At 53.0% G+C, this 23,705-nt stretch overlaps 9 protein-coding genes across 9 annotated transcripts; 5 read left to right on the top strand and 4 right to left on the bottom strand.

The window, feature by feature from the left end:
* Window positions 1-216: 216 nt before the first annotated feature.
* A1O3_04779 (uncharacterized protein) lies at window positions 217-5,463 on the top strand (the record flags this gene model as incomplete). Its single annotated transcript, XM_007734907.1, has 5 exons — window positions 217-391; window positions 446-4,789; window positions 4,858-5,018; window positions 5,079-5,345; window positions 5,413-5,463. The coding sequence occupies 5 exons, from the start codon at window positions 217-219 to the stop codon at window positions 5,461-5,463; spliced, it is 4,998 nt and encodes a 1,665-aa protein (XP_007733097.1).
* Window positions 5,464-6,420: 957 nt separating this feature from the next.
* On the bottom strand, window positions 6,421-8,364 carry A1O3_04780 (uncharacterized protein; the record flags this gene model as incomplete). Its single annotated transcript, XM_007734908.1, has 2 exons — window positions 6,421-8,008; window positions 8,057-8,364. The coding sequence occupies 2 exons, from the start codon at window positions 8,362-8,364 to the stop codon at window positions 6,421-6,423; spliced, it is 1,896 nt and encodes a 631-aa protein (XP_007733098.1).
* A 463-nt stretch (window positions 8,365-8,827) lies between these two features.
* A1O3_04781 (uncharacterized protein) lies at window positions 8,828-10,355 on the bottom strand (the record flags this gene model as incomplete). Its single annotated transcript, XM_007734909.1, has 3 exons — window positions 8,828-9,360; window positions 9,414-9,972; window positions 10,023-10,355. 3 exons carry the CDS (start codon window positions 10,353-10,355, stop codon window positions 8,828-8,830), a joined length of 1,425 nt encoding a protein of 474 aa, XP_007733099.1.
* Window positions 10,356-11,680: 1,325 nt separating this feature from the next.
* On the top strand, window positions 11,681-13,621 carry A1O3_04782 (uncharacterized protein; the record flags this gene model as incomplete). Its single annotated transcript, XM_007734910.1, has 1 exon — window positions 11,681-13,621. The coding sequence occupies one exon, from the start codon at window positions 11,681-11,683 to the stop codon at window positions 13,619-13,621; it is 1,941 nt and encodes a 646-aa protein (XP_007733100.1).
* A 447-nt stretch (window positions 13,622-14,068) lies between these two features.
* A1O3_04783 (uncharacterized protein) lies at window positions 14,069-14,759 on the bottom strand (the record flags this gene model as incomplete). The annotated part of the gene is made up of 2 exons (XM_007734911.1): window positions 14,069-14,260; window positions 14,520-14,759. 2 exons carry the CDS (start codon window positions 14,757-14,759, stop codon window positions 14,069-14,071), a joined length of 432 nt encoding a protein of 143 aa, XP_007733101.1.
* Window positions 14,760-15,616: 857 nt separating this feature from the next.
* On the top strand, window positions 15,617-16,818 carry A1O3_04784 (uncharacterized protein; the record flags this gene model as incomplete). The annotated part of the gene is made up of 3 exons (XM_007734912.1): window positions 15,617-15,826; window positions 15,953-16,119; window positions 16,179-16,818. 3 exons carry the CDS (start codon window positions 15,617-15,619, stop codon window positions 16,816-16,818), a joined length of 1,017 nt encoding a protein of 338 aa, XP_007733102.1.
* Window positions 16,819-19,242: 2,424 nt separating this feature from the next.
* A1O3_04785 (Ras-like protein) lies at window positions 19,243-19,952 on the top strand (the record flags this gene model as incomplete). Its single annotated transcript, XM_007734913.1, has 2 exons — window positions 19,243-19,384; window positions 19,438-19,952. The coding sequence occupies 2 exons, from the start codon at window positions 19,243-19,245 to the stop codon at window positions 19,950-19,952; spliced, it is 657 nt and encodes a 218-aa protein (XP_007733103.1).
* A 717-nt stretch (window positions 19,953-20,669) lies between these two features.
* Window positions 20,670-21,539, top strand: A1O3_04786 (uncharacterized protein; the record flags this gene model as incomplete). The annotated part of the gene is made up of 1 exon (XM_007734914.1): window positions 20,670-21,539. The coding sequence occupies one exon, from the start codon at window positions 20,670-20,672 to the stop codon at window positions 21,537-21,539; it is 870 nt and encodes a 289-aa protein (XP_007733104.1).
* A 693-nt stretch (window positions 21,540-22,232) lies between these two features.
* Window positions 22,233-22,961, bottom strand: A1O3_04787 (uncharacterized protein; the record flags this gene model as incomplete). Its single annotated transcript, XM_007734915.1, has 2 exons — window positions 22,233-22,717; window positions 22,892-22,961. The coding sequence occupies 2 exons, from the start codon at window positions 22,959-22,961 to the stop codon at window positions 22,233-22,235; spliced, it is 555 nt and encodes a 184-aa protein (XP_007733105.1).
* Between the last annotated feature and the right edge of the window lie 744 nt (window positions 22,962-23,705).

The raw sequence follows: 23,705 nt of genomic DNA on the forward strand, positions 1-23,705 counted from the left end.
GGCAGCTGAGACAGACGGAGTCGCTGTCACTGCGGTGGTTCATCGTTCAATCGGGTGAAGGTTGCTTGGCACAGGCTAAACTTCTTTGGGCAGCCTGACAACCTGCGTGCCTCTCTGCCCTCTTTTGAAGAGAAAGAATCTCGATGCCCGACACGCGCAAGAGAGTTGCCCGACGCGTCTAATGTGTCGATAAGGTGTGTTTGTGATGTTTCCACCATGGAGAGCCTCACCCGTCTACAATATCTTCATTCCGACCTCGTTGCCTTCGCCGAAGCCCGCCTCGCAAACATCGAGCGTCTGTCGTTGGAACTAGAGGACAGCATCCAGGATTTTAGAAAGCTACTCGACAAACCAACACCCACTGCGTACGATCGAGACGCTTACAACAATGGTATGCCACCACCCGGCTCTTCTTTGGAGCAACTGCTGACTTGTGAAATCGCAGGCAAAATCACTGTCGGCGACCTGGAATATGCAGTCAATGATGAATTCAAACATATCAGCCGTGCAATTGCCACAACCCTTGAGCTGGACGAAATCGAAGCCGGCCGACTCCTCATACAGATGCAAGCCGATTCGAAAGGAACAAGCGATACATTTGTGACGGACGCAGTGAGCAATTACCACAATGGAAGAGACCTGTTACTTCAATGTCTGCGGATCACGCTTCAACAGTCTCTCAATCCTGAGATGGAGCCTGAGATCCGAGAATTCTTCCAGACCATCGTTGCAAAAGTACTCGAGGTTGACGGGGGAGGCACCACGGCTGGCAATGGCTCGCGGTTTGCAAGAAAATGTTTGAGTACATTAGAGGACATCGAGAAGCTTCAAACAAAGGTTGCAGATGCGCTCCAGAGCAAAGCAGTGTTGGGCGAGCGACGAGGTTCCGAGTTCTATGCCACCCTCGAGTTTCAAAGGGACAGTTTGTTCAAACAACATGAAGCTCTCGCCTGCAGTCTCGCGTTTCTCTTTCAGGGCGACTACACCAATCCGGAGGATCTGCGAAAGCTCAATGATGCTGTCAAGCGCTTTAATCGCCTTGAATTTGGCTTGATCCACTACCTTCCCGCGTTTTCGGCTGCGTTCCGGCAGTACGGGTCGCCAGGAAGCCAGCTGTCTCAGGAAAACTGTGCATCCCTGGATGGTCTCTTCGGCCCGTTACCCCAGGATCCAAGTACCGCAGCTATTCGCCCCTTCCGTGCCATTTTGAGCCTCTGGTGGACAGTCGAATATAGCGGTCAGTTCCGAGACTTGACCGAGCACGGTGCAGACGCAGAGAAGCGGGCGATCACTGTGAAGGCGGCCTTGGGAGAGGATGCTTCAGAATTCATGCTTGCTATATGCACAAGCATGAACTTGGATGTGTGGCGACATCCTGCTAGACAAGAACTTGTGGCACTGCTTCTTAGTGAGACAACTTTCGCTCTCGACGGCGATCAAACCTCATCCTATTTCCGACTACACTTCATGGAATCTCTGGAGAATTTCATCGAGGCATTCATTTCGAATTTACCCGATTCTATCCGGAAGCTCAAGGCTGAAGAAGACGACCAGCGACTGAATCAATTGGTCGCCATGCAAGAAGGCCTACCGCCGGATCATAGAGGTGGTGTCGTGAGCAAGCTCCAGCTAGAATGCTTTCTGGTTCTTATCTCGTTCGCCTTCGAAGGGAGACCTGAAGCTGCAGAACAGTGGTGGGACGATCCAGACAGCAACTTGTATGGGTTTCTTCAATGGGCATCCCGACGGCAGACAGTTCCTCGAGTGTGCGCCTTCTGTGAGCTCCTATGCTCTATCTCCGAAGACCAGGAATGCGCTGAAGCGGCCCACAAGTTTCTACTAGATGAATCACAGCCTACCTTGACAAGAGGTCGTCGCAACCCGTCAATGAATTATCAGCAGATATTTGCCGAGCTCGAGCTATACGCGCACAAGGTTCATGAGCGGGCTACAAGTTCGCAATTGCCAAATATGCGAAAGGTCGTGCCAACGGACATGAACGAACTAGAAAGTCCCATAATGCTATCTTGCTACCTGCGCCTGCTAGCCCATCTGAGCCGACAGCCTAGTGGAACTCGGGAGTATATCCTCAGTACAATGACACCAGCTTTTCCACAATCCTTATTGCGTCTCAGCTCTGGTCCGATACCGAGTTATCTGAGGGCGAGTGTCTTTGCGACTCTGGATGCTCTGCTGACAGACAAGACTGCGCAAACTGCGGCTTTACTTTGGCAACTCCTGGACGACTGGGCAGCTAATAGCCACGACATACTTCGATTAACCACGACCAAGCCTGCCCAGCCTTCTAAACCAACTCTTCTCGACTTGCAGAATACCCTCAGTTCAGTTGCAGTGTCGTTTGACCAATACGACTCGTTCGTTGTGCTGTTGCGCGACTTAACCGTCGCTCTCCCATCCACTGGCCTGGGCGTCGATATGCTTCCTTTTCCAAGGGACCTGGGGTCATCCTACAGAAGTCCAGGAATCGAGCCATACATCGACTTTGTTTGTGGTCAAATCTTCGTCAAACGAGTCCCGGAAATCAATGATGAACTACAACGATCGATTGCCTCGTTCCACTGCCTGGAGTTTGTGGCTGTGGGCCTGGACGGTTTTAATGAAGACTATGTGGCAATGGCAGATCGTACCAACGCTCAGCGCGACGCTTCACAAGACGCACCAATTGCCTCCACTTACGCTCAACGCAGTCCGTTTGCGAGGCTGATGCAGTGGATACTGAGCCTTGAGATGACCAAGGGACTCATGGAGACTCTACACGTGCCTACAGAGGCCATCGAATCCGCTTTGCCTGACTCGCCCTTGGTCCTCAGCCTACAACGCTCCATCGATATCATCAACCGGGTCCTTGATCTACAACCGACCTATTTCGATGTCGTGAAACCAATCCTTCTGGCCCAGTCGATGCAGGAAGGGCTTTTCGCACGATCCAGTGTCAACTCCCTTGAAGATTGTGTGGCTGCACATCCGGAAGTGATACTAAATCTGTGCCAGTACGCCGCAACCAGTCATTCCGAACTGGCGCTCCGCGCTCTTACGTTGTTACAGAAGCTCTCCAGCTCACCCAAGCTTAACAACCACTTTCTTATGACAGACCCTGTTCGTGGTCGTGCAAGAAGGATAGTGGACATGCTCGGTCCAAGTGTTGGCTTTGAGCTTGACCTAGTCGCCAGAAACATGTCTTCCAGACTGCAATTTGAACTCCGAGAGCTTGAGGACGGCTTTGAGTCCATGAGCTACCTCATCAAAGACGGGATACTGGCATTCTTCAACGCCTGCCTTGAAGCACAGCCAGAGCTTCCCACTCTTGCCCATCTCCTGCTTGGCTTTAACAGACTAGGCGAGCGTCTGGCCATTTCCGACTCCATTGACGCGGGGAGCTCCGTCTTTCATTCTGTTGTCGACCTCATTCAGAACTATCCTAACAATGAAGACGGTGTGATACTATCGTGGCTGATCCATATCAAGACGGCAGCGTTGCGTGTCATGAGGCAGCTTTGGACTTCGCCCTTGTCAATGTCTATTGTTGTCGGTCAGCTTCGCAGACTCCAATTTCTCCAGTCACAATACCTCAGCCAGACTATCATATCCCAGCAAACCTTCTGGGATGGCAACACTGTGCTCCACGCCGCTTTTTGGTACAGCACATCTGCCGAAGCCCTGGCCGAGTTTTTCGCTTTGCGAGCGTCTCTGTATAATTACACTACCACAGAGTTGAGGGCTGCTTCCCATGAACAGTTGTCGACCACACTACGACAGGCGTTGTCTACACTGCAAGGAAAGACCACTGATTTTGACGGCACCCTCATTACGAACCCTGATGTTTTTGCCCTTTTCGACTTTTTGGAGCTCGATCTATCCGCGTCTTTCGACTTAAGCTCCGACTTCTATGGCAGCATCGACTTCGAGGCTTACCTCACCGAAGAATCCGACCGCGCTCCAAGTCTATATGATGTCAAGCTAACGCGTGAATCGCTGTATGCCTACCGCCTGGAATTGATGCAAAAGCAGATCGAGAGCCCAGGAAGCAACAAGATTGACGAGCAGATCTTGATCGCCGACGCTGATCGGATACTGGCTACGATGGAAGCTCGCAACCGGTGGGTTATTGCACACAAATCTAGAAGCGACGCGTTGCATGAATATGTGGAAATGGTCATCACTATCATCGACACCTGTCCCATGGACCAGCCGGCAAAGTCGCAGTTTATCCTACGTATGTTCCAGATACTCTTGCCCAAGCTCGACGGGTTGATCGTGGATGAGTCGGCCGATGTGGTCGAACTCGCAAGGGCGGCTGACGCCTTACTTTTTTCGCTTTCCAAGATGACGCCGACCCACACTCATACGGACAACCTCATCACGGAGAGGCTTTTCCAACTATTCCGTGCATCAATCGAGGGAATACCCGGGACCAACTTCAATCCAAGCCTCCGAACAATCTTCTATAGTATCTGTTCGCAATATCTTGCTCGAATCACAGCATCGAGTAGCAGCGGGACAGATGCGAACGCGAAGGCTCGGAGAAACAGTATGGACTGCATTCGGTCAGCGAGCCAGCGCCTCGTCCAAATCGTGTGCGACGATGCGGAAGATGCCGTGGATTCGTGTCGAATGAATGCACTCAATCTTCTTGCACTGCTTAGTTCGCTAGCCCGGATGGAGAAGTCAAACTACATCCTCAACGGGCTTGTCAAGGCCAACGCACTTGAACTTCTCCTAGAACCTTCCAAACACATCTCGGCTGAGTTTCAAAACTCGGACCCAGCCTGTAAGTACTCCTCTCCTGCACAAGTGCCGGTCTGTTTGCTCTCGATATACTAATGATTCTCTGACCAGATCGTCCTTATCTGCTGTCCATTTTTGAAGCACGCATGCTTCTCTTACTTCAGATATCGCGCACGCGCGAAGGCGCAAGCGCAGTCCTCGACGCCGGGCTGATGACTGCAGCGCGCGACTCAATGCTCTTCCGCGCCGATCCTGATCTCGGCAATTCAATGGTTTCCAATGGCGAAGCTGACGACACCGACATGATGTACATGACTACAGCAGCAGCCGAGTCCATCACCTCTGCCCTCCACACATACTATGTGCTCCTATCCTCGACTCTACGCGTGCTTCTTTCCACCTTCCTCTCCCGCGGCGCGCAAAACGAGCAGATCCAGTATCTTGCGCGCACATTCCTCACCGAGTACCGGGCAAACATGGTGGGCGTGTTCAAGAAGTACAGCGGCGTCAATGGCAAAACGGATGCACGAATACGTCCTCTCATCACAGAATGCGTGAGGTTCTACACAGGTCTAGCTACTCTGTCTGGATTTGTCGAGGTAAGTTCAATCACCTCCTTGCCTATCCGGCCGAGATGATCGCCCTGACGCTAACTCTTGTGCACAGTTTGAAGATGCGTCAGGCATGGATCCCGCACAGGATCAGGGCTTCTCGTGACTTGGGCGGGTGTCGGATAAAGGATGCGGATCAGGATAATGAACCGTCCCAGTCCATCAAGATAGAGTTTATGTAAAGAGATGTTTGCCTGAATTAAAAAAAGAAAGGACCAATGACAAAAAGTTGTTTTGCTACGAAGCATGTGCATTCCAGACCAGCCCGTTGTTGCTTACCCGCTCGAAATAGATTCCACATGCAGGTGACATTGGATAATCCGCCCGGACAGATGCCGCTTCAATATCAGCCTTGCTGCCTGAGCCACTGTATTTCACATCTCGGGCATCGGTCATCGTTGGAGAGATCAAGCCCACCGGAATCAAGAGTACCTGACCAGGGGCGCTGAATGAATAGTCCGCCCTGTATTGACCTTGTGGTGAATATTGACCTTGTAGTGGACAACGGTGCTCAGTTCCACAACAGATTCTACTAGTGAAGATACACCGGTCATTGAGCAGAAAAGAAGGACAGAACGCGTCGAAATTCACACTGTCTCCATCCATACACGTTCATTCTACAACGTGAGGCACTGGGGGGCCGGGGGGTCTTGTTTGTCTGTTTGAAGGTTTTTTTTATCTACTCTAAACAGACTGGGAACGCACCCGGACACCACGGCCGGAGCGTCCTCCATCTCAAACCGAGATGGCTTCGAAACTGACACTGACACTGACACTGACAACGACCCAAGGACCAAGACCGACCACCACACTTGACTAGCACGCACGGCCAGAACGCCATCGGCGTGTGAGTGTGGCGGCCTGCCCTGGCCCTTGGTCAACCCTCCCCGACAACAACCAACCAACCAACCAACCCAACCCAACCCAACCCAACCCAACCCAACCCAACCCAACCAGCAAGAGCAGTGATCCCCGGAGTCCACCCACCACCGCGCCCCGGAGCGGGACCGATGGCGGAGAGGTGAACTTCGGACTCAGGAGGCACTTCATGTAGGGATGGCCCCTACAGAGTGCGCCCGAGACCGGCCGCCTTGCGCGCGGCGATCACTCTCACGGCCCAGACCGCCACAGCCCTCAACTCCCCGAGGCTGGCCTCGGGGGCGTTGAGCATGGTGAGGACTGTGGTGAGTCCGTGGATCCATGCCAGGATCTCCTTGTCTGGCGAGCAGTAGTTCCAGGCGTCCATGTGAGTGGCAATCTCGAGCCACTGCTCGAGAGTTGCCTCCAGCAACCAGTCGAAGTTGTTGAAGTTGGGCGCCCCGAAGATCAATCTGCGGCGGTCTGCAGTGACAAGTTTGACCTGGAGGTCGGTTGGGTAGAGGAAGTCGAGCACCGGCCGCCGGCCGCCGGAGGCTGCCCACTCGCCTTGGACTCCCCGAATTGTCTCGGGGCGGAGTCTGCCGGCCCCGGCCTCGTTGACGAGGAAGTTGCTTGCCGTGGTTCGGAGCATGAGTTGCAACGTCGACAGAATTCGGGCTTGGTTGGTTGGATCAAGTGAAACCAAGGGCGGGGGCTCCGGGGAAGGGTCGTGTTCTTCCGTCTCAGGCGCCATTTCTTCATGAGAGTTTTGTATCTCAGGCGTCAACCCCTTTTCGGCCTCTTCCTCTTTCATCTCAGAAGTTGGTTCGTCTTTGACTGGTTCGGTCTCAAGTCGCGCTCCTTCGTCGGTTTCTTCTGAGTCATGTCCGAATGCTTCATTGACATCTTCTTGGTAAGGCATGACTTCAGCGTCAGGTTCGACTGTCTCCATCCACGCATTGACCTTTTCTTCTATGCTGGGCTGGGAGAAGGGGAAAAAATTCGAATTCTTGAGGTGACTTCTGAGTTTGTTCATGCTACCTTCTCTAGTCTTGTTGTCATGTTGTTGTTTGTCTGGTGTTTCGGCATTGACTTCCTTCGACTCAAGTGGTTCCTCAAAGCTGACAATTTTCTTCATGGACCATGTCGACCCAGCTGCATGTTGTGCTTCAGGAACCCCTGCGGCATGGTCTGCACCTGGGATTCCAGCAGCTGATACAGGTAGAGCAGGAGCCCAACGGTCGTCGACTGCGCTCCCATCAGCGCTGACCTCGCCATTGAAGTTTGTTGCTGCCTGTGAGCGACCATGACCAGTCTTTGGGGACGTTCCAGCCTGGGGGCTACGAAGACTAGCATTCGATGCGACGTGGCTGACTGGTATCTGGACAAATGAGTGTGGAGGTGGAATAAAGGCTAGTGTAGCACGTCGAAGCTTCGGACGGGGTGGGGGTTGAAGCCCAGCGGTTGGGTGTGTGCCTTGTGAGCCGTAGAAACCTGTATTCAGGAATGCTCGTGTCTGTGTACCACGGCGACTAGCTGCATCGCTGGCAGACAAATCGAAAGGCACGGGTGCAGAGGGTCGAGGGGGTGGAGTCAGGGCTGGTGGATCTGTAAATGGATCTTCCAGAGTACTCGTATTCAGGAATTCTCGTGCCTGTGTACCACGGTGACCAGCTGCATCGCTGGCAGACAAATTGAAAGGGACGGGTGCAGAGGGTCGAGGGGGTGGAGTAAGTGCTGGTGGATCTATAAATGGATCTTCCAGAGTACTCGTACCAAGGCAGAAAGGACGCCTAAATCATAGTCAGTAGACAGTTGTCGCCATGAAAGAAGGAACTCACGGAGACGGGTGTTCGGTAGGCTTCTGCGGATCTGCCGTGCTTGCGGCGTGCTGATCACCGGAAGCCCAGGGCGGCAAGAATCGGTGTCTGGCAGGGACAGAGGCTCTCGTGGTAGGATAGGCACCGCGGCTGGCTTGGCTGTGTGACAAAGAGTTCATGACTCCTGTTGGTCTAGCAGCAACCGAGGTGGTGTGTGAATCTGAAACGCGAGGCTGAGAGGGACGCTGAGAGGGCTGCTGATGATGTGTTGACATGGATCGCACAATCTCGCCTGGAGTGAGTGGCAAAGGCTTGTTGTAATCAGCCATGATGGGCTTCGAGAAGTGCGCAGACGAGATCAAAGGCCTGTCGATTTCAAAGGCGTACACAGGACGGCGTTGCTCAAGGCTTGACTGTGTGTTCTCAACAGCGTCTTCGGTGGAGGAATTAGGAGTTGATGGATCAAAGGTATGAGGATGAGTCGTGGACGAATTGGAGGTAGAACGAGACGAGCTTGAAACTGCGGATTGAGCTGAGTTAAGAGCACCGTCTGGTCCAAACACGTTGGCAGAACGATGTTGCGCAGGGCTCAGACGTTGGGTTTCAACGACGTCTTCAGTGGTAGAGGGATGAGTAGTAAAAGAATCAAGGGTAGAAGGAGGATCAGTAGATGGATCGGTGGCAGAGGGATGAGCGGTAGGCGAATTGATGGATTGATGGATTGAAGTTAGACAGTGCTAGACTCTGACTCTGGCCTCGGCCTTCAAATGAGGCGAGTGCTTACAGTTTTCCTCAAGAAGATTTGGTCTTCTTTTCTTGGCTGTTCTTCCGGAATAATGTCAACACATGGCTGGCTGTGTCTTTCAACCAGCTAGAGCGTGACTCAATTCTTTGCCGCACCGGGGTCCAACTGCGCCGCACAACCGACGCTCGCCTCGTATTAGCAACGCTCGTCGCGACTTCGGGTGAGCTGTTGTTCTGAGAAGACACTCTCTTGCGTGCTCGTGGATGAAATATCGCTCCATCAATCAGTCGGAATTCTCGATTCATCGCCCGAGTCCTCATACTCAGCGTAGGCTCCCGGCCTGCTGGAGCTCCAGCAAAAGGTCTGGCAAGCTCTAGTGAATCATCGTCATCATCTGCCGGTTCCTCCCCCGCTGGGTTGCCGTACTGATCATCCATCGATTCCTCCTGTTTCGGCGAGTCCAACTCCTTGCCCTGCGCTGGGTTGCCGTACTGATCATGCACAACTTTGGTGTCAGCAACTTCGGCCTCGGCCGCTGGCTGTTCGACGCCAGCAAAGTGTGCCTCACCAGATGCACGTTCTGTTTCGACACGTTAGCTCACCCGAAGTCGCGACGAGCGTTGTCGATCTCACCATTGTCAGTCGGTCCGCTTTCAGACCTAACTTGTTGCAGAGTGACCACTTCTGCTTGCCCGCCTCTGAGGTTGGGTCTAAATCCTGCGGGAGAAGACGGGTCGTTGGTGAGCATTTCGAAAGAGACCAAGAGCGAAGGGTCAATATCAGAGTTCAGGTTTGATGGCTCTACCTCAATGAACTCCTGCTGGGACGATGCTGCCGAAGTAACCGAGTGTCTGTCGCTGCTCGGTCGCTCTTGTCCACCATAGGCATGCAAAGCCAGCGGATTCCCAGACGCCAGCATGGTTCGGGTTCTCTGATGCGAGAACGTGGTGGCCGGCAAGATGTATGTATCTTCATCTTCGATCTGGCGGTGCCGGCGAGGACTTGGTCGCGCGGACTGTTCTTGGATCTCGTTACCAGATCTGTCAGCCGATGTTGTTCCCTCATCATGAGAACAAGCTCTTTCAGATTGACGGATGAAGTTTTGGGCCTTGATGCGGCGAATATGAGGCTCGGTTGGTGCCTGAAGAATGAAGTTCCCTATCTTAGGGATGAAGGGATTGAGAGAGTCATCCTGCCATCAATGTCAGTAAACCTGTTGCTGGGTTTGTCTGGGCGACTCACATTTCGGTGTCTCCAACTGTGTCGCCATGAACGCCAGATGTCTCCATCGTCGCCAAACCCGCCTGCGACATCATCATTTTCCAGCAGCTCTTGGAGGACACTCGTAACATCCGGAATTCCAGGATAGCCAAATCTCTCGAGGATCAAGCTATACACTTCTTCCATCCCAAAAGTGAAGGGGTAGAACGGGACGACCCGCCGGCCAACTTCACGGAGAAAGTATCGGCATGATTCTTCATCAAAGCAACCTAGCTCTTCAAATGGAGGGGAGTTCTTGAAAGCAGGAGAGGAGGGACTCGCCGAGATGACTCGACGACGGGCGATGTCAGGCATGATGTCTGGAGAAAGGGCGATGCCCGGACAATTTGGAGGAACCAGCGCTTCTCACGCTCAGGACAGTGTCTCTTTTGAACAAGGCATGTCGGTTATTGTCATGGACAGCAGGAAATGACAGGGGAAGAGAAGGTACAATGCGGAACGATGGATTCACAAACGCCACGCCACAGTACCGAAGACGATGATGAAGAGAGTCGGGTGGATTGCAAGGGTAGTGAATTCACAAACAGATCGATTGCCTGGTCGTGGGAGCAGTATGCCTGCCCTCGCTGCCGCCAAGCGGCCGGGCAAAAGATTTGCCGTTCCGGTGGTCACGGGGTCATGCTTGTTGTGATGGAAAGGGGCATATCTCTGCAGGAGGGTTTTCATTTCATCAAGTTCAAACATCAAAAGCAACCACCAAGTTGATCAAACCAAACCAAGTCCGTTCCATCAGCACAAAGAAGATCAGACCGCCTCACACATGTGATCAGCGAGCATCTCCTCGCAGCCAGGATTGGTGCTACCAAGACAGCTTCATCCATTGTCTAGACTCCCATCATCCAGCATAAAACGGAAGCAAAGGTGTGCCCAGCCTTGCACATAGACTGTACCTGGGTCGAGAAAGGTCACGGTCCAAAGTGATATGAAAGCCAGACGTGGAGCACCTTGGGGATTACTGAGACACCATGAGAATCCATCATAAGCCATTCCATGCTATCCATGTGCAGGGTTGAGGTCTAACACAAGAGACAAAAGGAATAAGGGGGAGCAGGAGGTTGAAAAAGGACGCGACGTGCCAAGAGATCATGCCTTTGATCACGTGGAGCGGAGTTTCGGACCCAGGGTTCTGTTCACGTGACATCTCGATTGCCGTCTTTCATATCCGGCCTGCGGGGTGTCAGCCGTGCTCTTCATCATCCACTTGCTCAAACTGCTCGGCCAACTGCCCACTGGAAGGGCAATCCAAGATCAGTCATGGGCCGCTGCAGCCATTGGCGTGGCCTCATCTGGGGGCACTATCTGTATCTCGGAGTCAGACGCCCCTCCCAGTCTCCTAAAATGGTGGAAGTGAAGCGGCACAGAGGGCTCGGTTGTTGGGAAGTTGACCTCGATGTTGCACCGAAGAGGCTGGCAACTGCCATATTCAAGATCCGACAAGGTCCAACTTCACTTCGGGTTTCTTCATAAACCTTCTTCTGTCTTCTCCCGAGCCACAGTTTCCCAGTCCTGGTTGCCACTTCCCTGTAAGCTGGCCACTAACTTTATGCACCTTTCCGTCTCTCGGTAACCCAGATCTACTCTACTCTTTGTATTTTGCTGTTCAATCTGCCAGATCCAGAATGAAGACGGAGATCCCGTTGTATGATATTGTTATTGTCGGGGCCGGTCCTGTGGGTTTGTTACTGTCCGTCTCTCTTTCGAGATGGGGGTACAAAGTCAGACATATCGACAACCGCCCTGTACCAACAGCAACTGGTCGAGCCGACGGGATTCAACCTCGGACTCTAGAGATGCTCCAGAATATGAAGTTGAAACGAAAGATCATGGCTCATGATCCCGCCCGGGTGTTTGAAGTGGCGTTCTGGGATCCTGCCCCAGGCGGGAAGATTGTGCGAACAGGGACATGGGCCAGTTGTCCGGAGTTTCTTGACGCCAGGTACCCCTACACAGCTCTCCTGCACCAAGGACTCATTGAGAGAGTTCTTATTGAAGATCTGGAAAAGAACGGAACCAAAGTCCAGCGGCCATGGACCATCAAAAGCTTCGAAACCAACCACGCCAACCCGGACTATCCCGTTGAGGTTGGCCTAACAAACCTCGATAGCAATGTCACAGAGACTGTGCGGGCCAAGTACCTGTACAGCGGTGAAGGGGCACGCAGTTTCGTCCGTGACCAACTGGGCGTTAAGATTCGGCACAAAGACCCCATCTCACATGTCTGGGGCGTCATGGATGGCGTCGTTCGTACAAACTTTCCCGACATCAAAATGAAATGCACCATCCACTCGGATCACGGCAGCATCATGGTCATCCCACGGGAAAACAACATGGTCAGACTGTACATCCAGATCGCAAGCTCAACGGACCCAGACTTCTCCCCTCGCAAGACAGCCACTGTGGCAGAAGTGCAGGCGGCTGCCAAACGCATTTTCCAGCCATACTACTGCGATTGGGATCGCGTGGAGTGGTACTCTGTCTACCCAATCGGCCAAGGCATTGCTGATAAGTACACGCTGGACCACCGCGTATTCATGGGCGGCGATGCATGCCACACGCACTCGCCCAAAGCCGGACAGGGCATGAACACTGCGTTTCACGACGCCGTCAACTTTGCGTGGAAGATGCATCTGGTTGAAGCCGGCTTCGCAAAGCGCGACATCTTGTCGACGTACGAAGTAGAACGCAGATTTATCGCCGAAGCCCTCCTCAACTTCGACAACAAATACGCCGCTCTCTTCTCCCAGCGCCAACCAACGGCGTCCGAGGTCAGCGACGCGCACAAGCACGATTCCGGCGAGACCAAAAACGAATTTGTCGAGATGTTCAAAGCCAGTTGCGAGTTCACGGCCGGTTTTGGCGTCGCATACAACGGCAACATCTTCAACTACTGGGGCGAGCACCCCTTCCAGCACCCCTTGATCATCAAAGATTCGGCGCAGCTACGGCCGGGACGAATCATGCCACCATCGAACGTGACGCGGGTGGTGGACGCCAACGTGGTGCACCTTGAAAACGAGATCCCCTACAACGGCGCCTTCCGACTATTCATCTACGCCGGCCTCAACCAGTCGCCCAAAAAAGGTCGGCACCAAGCACTGCTCGATCTGGCCACTGGCTTGACGGGCCCGAACTCCTTCTACACACGCTTCGGCTGCGCCAGCCGCCAACTCGATAATCATCACGACAATGACAACCCGCACTCGCCCTTCTTCTCGCTATGCCTGACGCTCGCGGCTAAACGGCCGGAGATTGAGATCTCAGACCTCCCTCCTCTATTCCAGGACTACGCTGGCCGAGTGTATGCTGATGACAGGCGGGACATAAGAGTCCCTGACGCCCCTGCTGCGGCGCATGCTAAGATGGGTCTTGCGGGTGGCGAGGGCGCGGTAGTGGTCGTGCGGCCTGATGGACACGTAGGTATTGCAGTCAGACTGGTCGAAGGGACCGGTACAGTCGAGGCGCTCGAGGGCTACTTTGATGGCTTTACCGTGCCGGAAGGCAAGGCACCGACGGCGGCAGGACTAGGTGGGGGGCCGGAACATGTTAGATCTCAATTGTGAGGGCGACCAGCGAGGCCTATGAGCATACATGGGTGTCACGTCCGTGTTTCCAGTATAGCAGGCACTAGGCTGGTTGGGCTGTATTGACCAGAACAGTTGACTTTGGAGATCAGGTACATATATAGAATTAGAAGAATGGTAGCGCCTTTCATCCAAATAGCTATCGCTGTCGGTGTTAGTAATCCTCATGAGTTCCCATCCACCGACCCTCTGATCCCGTCTTTATGTGAGCAGTGGATGCCAGGCTCTCTTCACCGTCCTACGACAGGTGCAGCCCCTCTGCCCCCGTCCTGTCCCGGCTAGGTCACCATCTTCGAATGTCCCCCGCTGTCGTCTCTGCTCCAGGCCATCATATTGCGTCCAGACCTCCTCGGCCCACACCGGCCTGTGGCTGTTGTCCGTGGTCCTCGCTCAGTCCTCGCCTTTCAATTTGGTCCCAATCCTCGCTCAGTCCTCGCCCTTCAATTTGGCCTCGATTTCTTGCAAGTCGTCCGAGTCCTGGATCTCGATGACGCGGTTGACTTCGGCGGTGTTACGCATGAGCTCGACAGCGCCGGCGTAGCTCATGCGCATGTTCGGGTTGCAGTTCACCGGGAGATAGTATATCAGGACGTAGGGAACAGAGATGCGACCGGACGGCTAACGGCCCACAAACATGGCAAAGGTTAGAATGACGAGTTGGGGATATTTGAATGCCTTTCCTTCAAGTAGGGAACCGAGCTCAAACCACAAGGGCGGTCAAGTATGGAACCGAGCTCATACCACAAGGGCGGTCAAGTATAGAACCCAGCTCATACCACAAGGGCGGCTCGGTTCGGAAATAGACAGTGTAGAAAACAAGGATTGGGGCAGTATTCCGTACATTACGAAACGCTGGATGGGGTTTGGGGTTCCGTACCAATGTCAACGGGTAGCTCAGCAGAATGAATCGCGGCGACGAATCCGGGAGCTCGTCGGCCAGCTCGAGCACGTCTGAATACGTCTCATCGGAGGATGGTTTGATTTCTTGTGTCTTGGTGTCGATCTGGTCTGCGCGGCAATGATAATCAGCAAAGGACCGGCAGTGTCGGTGTTGGTTCGCCACATGACTCTCATAGTATGGGCATGCTTCAGGGAAAGCAGCTCGGCTTCGTGTCATGAACCAGCCTTATAGCCTCCAAGAAGTGCAAAATGGGGGTTTGGGTGCTGAGGAACTCACAGATCCTTGCCAACGGTGTCTTCGCTCGCGACGTCCCTAGCCGGAACTTGCGGAGCTGGTCCTTCGTCTCTTGGGAGAAGGTGTAGAGGCGGGACTCTGACTAACGATGCCCTCAAAATGTCAACGTTGGTCATACGTAGTTCGCATGACTGTAGATTGTTGCCTTTGCAGGGCAGGTGTATGACGGCTTGTAGAGAAGCCGAAGGGGAGGCGGGGGGGATGGATGGGAGTGGAAGTACCATCTTCGCTGTAGTGACCAGTTGCTACAGTCTAGTTTGCTGACGGTTGCAGATGTTCGATTCGACGACAAGGACTTGCTTGGACTCGGATCTTATCACGAGATGCAAGGATGGCGTTCGGAGATCGTTCCCTCCAGGTGATCGCCCTATCTCGATCCCAGCCTTGCTGAAAGACTGCGGGGAGTCGTCGAGCTCAAAAACTGCGGGTGCGCCGCTGGTTTAGATTACGAGCATTTATCGGAAGTGCCTAAACGAGGACTTGGATCGATCATAGGCGTGCAACACTCTCGATGATATTGCGAACCAGGGTTGTTGTCGACAAGCGCTATTGTATGATGATGTGATAGGCACCAATATGTTGGTGCTGTACGTATGTACTAGGTAAATCAGGGACCGTCTCCTGGTGGGGGGCAGACAGCAAGTGAGCTTCTCATGCCCGAGGCTTTCACCAGCGCCTACCCTCCAACCCTCCCCTCCAAAATCGTCTATTCTATCAAGTCCTCATCCTCTTGTGCATCCCCCATTGAGGCCACCTACTGTGTATGCGCCATTCGATCAATGTTCTCCCGTCTCTCCCAACTAGCCCGCCACTTGTCTAGACCGCTTCCCAACTTCGCCCATCGCTCTGCAGCCGCATACTCATCGGCGCCCTCCTCGTCCTCGAACATGACATCACCATCCGATATCGAAGCGACTTCCGCGCCCCAGAAGGGCTTGATACAAACGGCGGGATGCATAATCATCGGCGATGAAGTGTTGGGTGGAAAGGTACCGTCGACGACATCCTTCCTGCAGCAAGCCTAAGGCTACGCGCTCATGGGGTGCATCTCCAATGGACGACACAGTTGCTTGATTGACTGGCTGTTTGACTGACGTGGCTGCGGAAACAAACAGACTGTAGACACCAACTCGGCATACTTGGCTCGGTGGTGCTTCTCGCTCGGCGTGCAATTGAAGAGAGTTGAGGTCATTCCCGATGACGAAGACGACATAATAGAAGCGGCACGGCGCATGTCCAAGAACTATGACTTTGTGGTCACCAGTGGCGGTATTGGGCCTACGTAGGTGCTCTCTCCGCCAAAGAGATCTCCGTCCAGCTGACATGATCTCATGCTCCTAGACACGACGATATAACCTACCAATCTATAGCCAAGGCGTTTGGCCTCGAATTGAAGCTCCACGAGCCGACCGTCGAGAAGATGAAGAAGTTTTCGCGCCCTCACAAGTCCCAACCCAACTTCTCCTGGGACACGCCTTCCTCTGCCCTCACTGCCAAATTGCGTATGGCCCAGCTACCTCACGACCCGAAGATCCCAGACGAAGATCAAGCACTATTTGTGAAAGAAGATCTTTGGGTTCCCGTCTCAGTGGTGAACAGGAATATCCATATTTTGCCCGGTGTACCGAGGATATTCGAGACGATCCTGGATGGGTTGAAACCACGCATTCTCCCGCGACTGAAAGACCCAGAAGGAAAGGGCTTGTATCGAATTCTCTTCAGTACACCATTGGCGGAGAGCCAGGTGGCAGACTATCTGACCGAACTCGCTGCGAGGGCGGAACCAAAAGGGGTCAAGGTTGGAAGTTATCCTCGCTGGGGCAAGAACAAGAACGTCGTCACACTGGTTGGAAGCGACAGAGAATACATGGACAGCTTGGTGGCCGAAGTCGCAGAGGGCGTCAAGGGACTGAGAGTGCAGGTGGAAGGAGAAGATGATACTGATGATGAGACCGATGTCAAAAAAGACAAGGATAGCTGATGGAAATAAGCTGCTAACTAAATATTCCTCACCGACCCTTGTCGAGGCACTTACCCTTCATCTTTGCTGTTCGCTTTAGGATCCAAGTAAAAAGCGCATGTCTGAATCTGGTGCCTGCATCCGATGGCCATGGGGTACTACGGAGTACGTTTTAGGACCGGATCCCTGGTCGTGCACGAATCCCTTTCACCCGATTTCGGATGCTAGGACTTCCCCTGAATCCCGAGCCAACTGCACATCCCATGGGACATGTGGGACATGGCCGCATCCTGACCAGTGCACAGACTGTTGACGGCTAGAGGCTTGAGCCGCATCTCTAGGTTAGGTTATGACTGACGAGCATCACGGCTTCTGGAGGGGAGACGAGGTTGACTAGAATTGTGTCCTAGACTCTTGCTAATTGGTGGGCCAATATCCGTACATGTATACTCCGTAGTAAGTACGGAGTAGTTCACAACGCAATTTGGGCAATCTTCCAGAATGTCGCTCTGAAGGTGGATCTCTGTTCGTCCTCTCGGTCATGAAACGATTGCACAAGGGCAGTCTTCTTGTACGTACTTCCGAGAGCTCAATTGATGGAACGTTGAGCAAGGCTAGCGGGTTGCTCCAAAGTCGGCAAGTGCAATCAGAAACTGTGAAGCTTACTACAGGGAACTGGCAGGAATCAGGAGCCTACTGCCGTCATGGCCACTTTTGCGATACATGTGAACACAGGTCGGATTGTTATCATGCTCAGATCGTTTACTCCGTATTCTGCATGGTGAGACGTCATCCCGGCTCTGTCGTGGGGAGATTTGCTCTGCTCATGTTATTGCTTCTTTCAATATGAAATGCGGAAATGAGGTCGCACAGCCATGGCGCAGGGGAAGCGGACAACTCTTGGGAATGTTCATGAACTAGTCATATAACCGCGGTGCTAAGTTGGAGGAAGTCAGCAACGGCGTGGGTGCGGGTGTGACGGGCTGAGGACGCATCGAATCAAGGGCTGGAGGAGGTCTGGTTGCGGGCATGGCCTCGAGTTCTCAACAGATGGTTCGACTTGGTAGGGCGGCACCGGCGGGTATTGAGCGGTTACCATCCTCGTGGATTCGTCTGGAACTAATTGACAGCATTGTGTGTGCTGATAACATATCCATAGGATACTTCGCATTGATGGCATGATGGCTTAGGTGTTCCGGCTGGCGCCATGACCCTTGAGCAGCGCTGGACCCAGACCTGGCACTCAAAGGCAGGCAGCACATGAATATTTCGATCAATTGCTTTTAAGGGGTTCAATGGAGACGGCCCAAAAATCAGAGTAAACCAGGGCGGAATTAGACAGAAAGAGGATAGCGAGGAAGCTAGGGAGTGGCAGAGAAGCATCCCCGTCGCTGGGATGGCTTCACGTAGTAGCGCAGTGGGTGCAATTGTGGGTTGTAAAGTGCCAGACGGACAGGCTAGAGGAAGTGCACACACACTGGCACGACTTCTTGTTCGTCGACCGCAGTTTGGGGAGCAGGAGGGATATACTCCGTCCTAGGTGGTGCACTCCCTCCTACTACTCAACCGACCCTTCCTTCCAGACTTCGGATCTCGTACTTGTGCCTCCTCTCCTCGATTCTGTCACTTTACTGCTCTGTGGACGTCAATTGTCTTTGACTTGACTGCTGTGCATTGACATCTTCACATCCGACCGAACCAGTGGTCCGTCTCGTGGGCCTCGCCCTCCCTCGACGCGTTGAAGAGACACCAACCACCGTGATATCGCCCTAGTAGCACTTACGACACAGTGCAGACCATCCTCCTCCCCCCTTGTCGATTCCCGCCTTATCCCTGTCCCCTGGCTCCAAAAAACTGGAGTTTGCATCCGCACTTCCTCCTTCAGTGCTGTTGCTACCCCCGAACCGCAACCACTACTACCTCTACAACCACTGCTCGGTACTTCTACCTTTCGAGTCTTCCATGCGACTTGCTATCGACGTTCACCGTGCCATCGCCCCCTTAACCCCGCCGGAAATACTGCTCCATTGCAAGTAACCCTCGACTTGTTAGACAACTAGAGCTCTCAGTGCCTTCCTTCTCCGGACCAGCAGGGCCTGAGTCAAAGTTTCACTCCGACCCGAATTCCCTCCGCAAGCGGGCAACTTGTCTGTGATTACACTCCGATATTTACCTCGTCCATCACATCACGGCATCCGGAGCCTCTCGCTTCGAACCTCTCCCAGTTGTCGCCCCATTAAACCCCTTGCAAGTCCTCCTTGTCGCATTTTACCCCCAGGCGTACGTTTCACGCCACCTCTACGTTTTCGGAACGCCTGGCTCTAGCGAGATTCGGTGCGAGACCTTGTGCGGACGTGTATTCTGTGCTGGACCTGGCTGCCTGTGATGGCCTCAAAGGTGCGTCTGAACACAAAAAATCGCCTTTCGCTTTTCCTGCTCTAAGGTATGGCCGCGCTAATATCACCTTTGCAGTTCCTTCGTGAATACAAATTGGTGGTAGTAGGAGGTGGAGGGGTAGGAAAGTCATGCTTGACCATTCAACTCATACAAAGCCACTTCGTGGATGAATACGATCCTACAATTGAAGGTGCGAAAACTCGCAGACAGATATGAGAGCAGCTCGCTGATATCCTCCGGTAGATTCATACCGCAAGCAATGTATGATTGACGATGAGACCGCCCTTCTCGATGTCCTGGACACCGCCGGCCAAGAAGAATATTCCGCAATGCGAGAACAATACATGAGAACGGGCGAGGGCTTCTTGCTCGTCTACTCCATAACCTCCCGACAGTCCTATGAAGAAATCATCACCTTTCAACAACAAATCTTACGGGTCAAGGATAAAGATTACTTCCCAATGATCTTAGTGGGCAACAAGTGCGATCTAGAGTCAGAAAGAGTTGTGTCCAGGGAAGAGGGAGAAGCACTCGCTGTACAATTTGGGTGCAAGTTCATTGAAACGTCGGCCAAGTCCAGTATACATGTTGATGATGCATTTTACGGTCTGGTGCGAGAAATTCGACGGTTTAATCGCGAGATGGCGGGATATTCGGCAGGCGGACCTCAACTGGGCTCACATGGGCCAGGACAGAAACTGGAGATGGATCATCAAGCACAGAGTGCGGGGTGCTGCAGCAGGTGTGTGGTCATGTAAAGAGAAGGGGACAAGAAGAAACCAAGCGATACAGCCACACACCAAGGACTGTACGTTGCAGAGGGTTGCAGGGGGTTTGACGGCATGGAGTTGCGAGGCTGTCTCTGACGCAGTGGGACTGTTTGGCCAGGCTTGCAAACATTTTGGAGGTCCTGCGAAAAAGTCATTCAGATTTCAAGATTTCTTCCAGGCTTGCGCCGCCACAAGCAAATATCACCTTTTAGTATTGGAAGGGCAGTCTAAGGAGCAAGCTGCTGGAGGCGTTTGAGTGGATTTTCTGGGAGCTTGAGTCCTCCAGTTACAGGAAGTCCCGGCGAGAGCCCTTGCCATAAGGTTCTCGGGCGTTGTATCTCACCAAAATGATATTCGCACGTTTTTCGTGTTGCTCGTTCTGGAAGGTTGCAGTTGGCGAACCGTCGTTGCATTGATTTGTGATGAGGAAGGGTCGTGCCACGAAATCTGGGGTAGTAGACGCTTTGACACATGGGATTAAGCCTGACCGGCTGCCCTCACTGCTAAGGAGGCCTTCCCTTCAAACAAATCCAACCATATTCCGTATCTACAGAGTACATGCCTGACGCTTCGTTCCCACGCGCCCATCGCCAGTATATAAGGCTGCCTACTGAGTAGAGCTGTAGTGATTAGGGTGGATGTTTGTGAGGCAGCAACGGTGAAGACAAGGAGCGTTTCTCACTTGACGAGAAGACTGTCTCCGTCATGCCAGAAACTAGGGACAGCCTTCCCACCATTCCTACATCAGGAAATATGTCATCAGACCACGACAAAGAGGCTGCTGAAGTCTCGCTAAAACCTATGTCCTTATCGAACAAGCGCAACGCATTTTCCGAACTCATGTCTCCCAAATCCAAACAAACAAAACCGCCGTCTTCCAGGCCAGGCATAGGGAAATTGAGCAATCCTACCGACTTCAGAAGCGGGCTCCTCCCGTACATTCTCGAGCCCACTTCCTTTCCTTCCAACATCGTCATTCAGCACACTGAGCGGACGGTCCTGGTTCAAGATGCCTTCCCCAAAGCCACAGTGCATCTGCTCCTGCTCCCGCGAGATTCCTCCAAATGGAACCTGAACCCGCGAGATGCATTCGACGACCATAAGTTCGTGGACATGGTACGAAGCGAGGCCGCGGCGGCTGTCAGGTTAGCTGCGTCCGAATTATCGCGAGTAATAAGTCCATACTCGGAGTCTTGCAGAGCCCGCATTGCGGCCATGGAGGGTGACGACCCTCCTGACGTCCTGCCAGCTGGACGAGATTTCACAAAGGAGTTCAAAGTGGGAATCCACGCCCATCCTTCGATGAGCCATCTTCATGTTCATATCATCAGTCGAGATATGCATTCAGCCCGACTGAAGCACCAAAAGCACTATAACAGCTTCAACACCGACTTCTTCATCCCTTTGGAGGACTTTCCATTGGCGAAGGATGACATCCGACGAAATACCAGCTATCAGAATGCCAATCTTAAGAAGGATTATAAGTGCTGGCGCTGTGGGAAAGTGTTTGGGAACAAGTTTAAACAGCTCAAGGAACACCTTGATGCCGAGTTCGAGGCATGGAAGAGAGAATGAAAGACTGGCAAGACCAGTCGGGAATGGATTCTTGCCAACGACGGGCCTCTTCTATCTGTGTCTTCCTCGATCTCGACTATAATTTCATGCCGGGCTGGGTCTTACACGATCAATGTGGTCTAACTCAGCCTGCTCAGCTCTTCCTCTCCGGTCATCCACGTCGACATATATTCTTCCCGGCTGGACGACCTCGTACTCGAATCTTTGCGTTTGAGGAGTTCTCTCTCTACGACGTCTTGTGCCACTTGCTTCGTCTTCTGGCGGTCTTATGATGCTGCCAGATCGGACCCGGATGGTCTCCCTCTCTTCGACGTCTCGGAAGCGCCCGCCTGTCGCACTGCGACCGCGACCTGACTGCCTAGCGCTGCCAGGTCTAGATCTGGCACTGCGTCTTCGGATATCTGCCATATCATCTCCACCTCCATCACTGGAGGGAGTGCGGATGCTACTTTCACTGTCGCCTCTTCCTCCACCGCCGCGCCTATTTAATTTCCGCAAGATCCGCTTGACGAGCTCGTCAGTCTCGAAAAGATCTCTCTCCATTCTTCGGATTTGGACCCGTTGTACTTGATCAAGCATGTGTACAACAGACGATTGGCTTTGCCACCTATTACTCCAGTCAGCTTATGTCTGGTCGCGAAGCACCTCGCTGAGACTGGGCTTAGGAACAAGGCGCGAGTAGACACGTTCGACCTACCAAATGAATCGATGGACCAGATCAGTTCGATAGTACCACTGCTGGTTTGACGACAACCCAGCCTCCGCCATACCCACACGGTCCTTTACCTTCTTGCGGTTGTCGTTGCTGCTGCGCCGGCCACTGGGTCTGGCAGAATGCTTTTCATCAACATCACTCTCTCCCCAGTAGTCACCCCTCTGGACCTGCTCGGCACGCATAGGATCCCTGATCAAAAACGGCCTTTCGACGTTCTTGAATTGCTGCCACAAGTCATTGATGGTGGATTCGAGTAGTTGTGCCACTTCCATCCTGTCTTTCTGCTGACGGCGTCGTTTGCGCCGAGCGCGCGGGTTGGGGAAAACAGAGTAAGGGTCACCTTCGCGGATGCGATGGCGGAGGAGCACCTTCTCCGCCTCGATCTCCTGGCGCAAGTTGCCAAGCATGATGGGGATCAAGGTGTCTGCATGGCGCATGGTTGAAATGAGATCCCGGTAGACGCCTGAAATGTGTCAGGAGCTGTGGATTACCAACGCCTACACAGGGAGGTGACAAAAGAATAGCACCCGCTACGTATGACTGGGAACAATATCATTCCCCACGCTGGGATTCGGGAGCCGGGGTAAGTCGTGCCAGAAAAGACGGTGGGTACATGAAACTGGGATGGGCGACATACCGAGCAGAGTCATGAGGGTGATGGCAAAGGAGATGAACCCGATGACCTGTGAGACTAGAGCAAGACTCATGCTGGCGGCAGTGACCGGCCCGACACAATTATAGCCTTGTACCAAATTCCAGTTGTTGCAGGCGCTACGACGAGTATGGTAACATTGTGAATGCGGTCGTGCAGATACGTAGAGCTTGGGAAAAGGTGTGATGTTGGTCGGCCCGTTGAGTTTCCCCTTTTCTTCCAACAGGCATTCAATGGGGTTTATTATGCTCAGCGGGGCGAGTTGGGGTTCGGGTGTGCATTTAAATAAATGTTACAGTACGATGCCTGTGCTACTTTCATCCATAAGCATATGTACTCTACATAAAAGAGTAAACACTGTACAGTACCCGAGCTCGGTGTCTGGAGCCAATCCCCAACTCATGTGCTCATTCCTCATCCTCAGTCCTGATCAACACTACCTCTGCCTCACATGCGGACTTGTCTCTACTAGCAATGGATCATCTACCATTGCCAGACGGCGTTGATGAGCATATGATTGTTCCGTACTTCGATGGCGTCCCTTATGACAACAAGGGGTTCCAGGGTTTCGACACCCATCAAGGATGGGACATCAAGCGCCTGCCATAAGGCGCATGCCATAAGGCGCAAGATTCTCCATATTACACGACAGGGCAGCGATGAGGACTAAAATATAGCGCTCAGCCCAATCAGAACTATGTATCCGTATATCGTTCATCTAGAATTGGTTATAGACCACTTATTACACTTAACAACCTGCAGACCACCGCTGATGAATGGACAGTTACCATCCTGCTCA

The sequence above is a fragment of the Capronia epimyces genome (assembly GCF_000585565.1).
Source record: "Capronia epimyces CBS 606.96 chromosome Unknown aczIQ-supercont1.4, whole genome shotgun sequence".
NCBI classification, from domain to species: domain Eukaryota; kingdom Fungi; phylum Ascomycota; class Eurotiomycetes; order Chaetothyriales; family Herpotrichiellaceae; genus Capronia; species Capronia epimyces.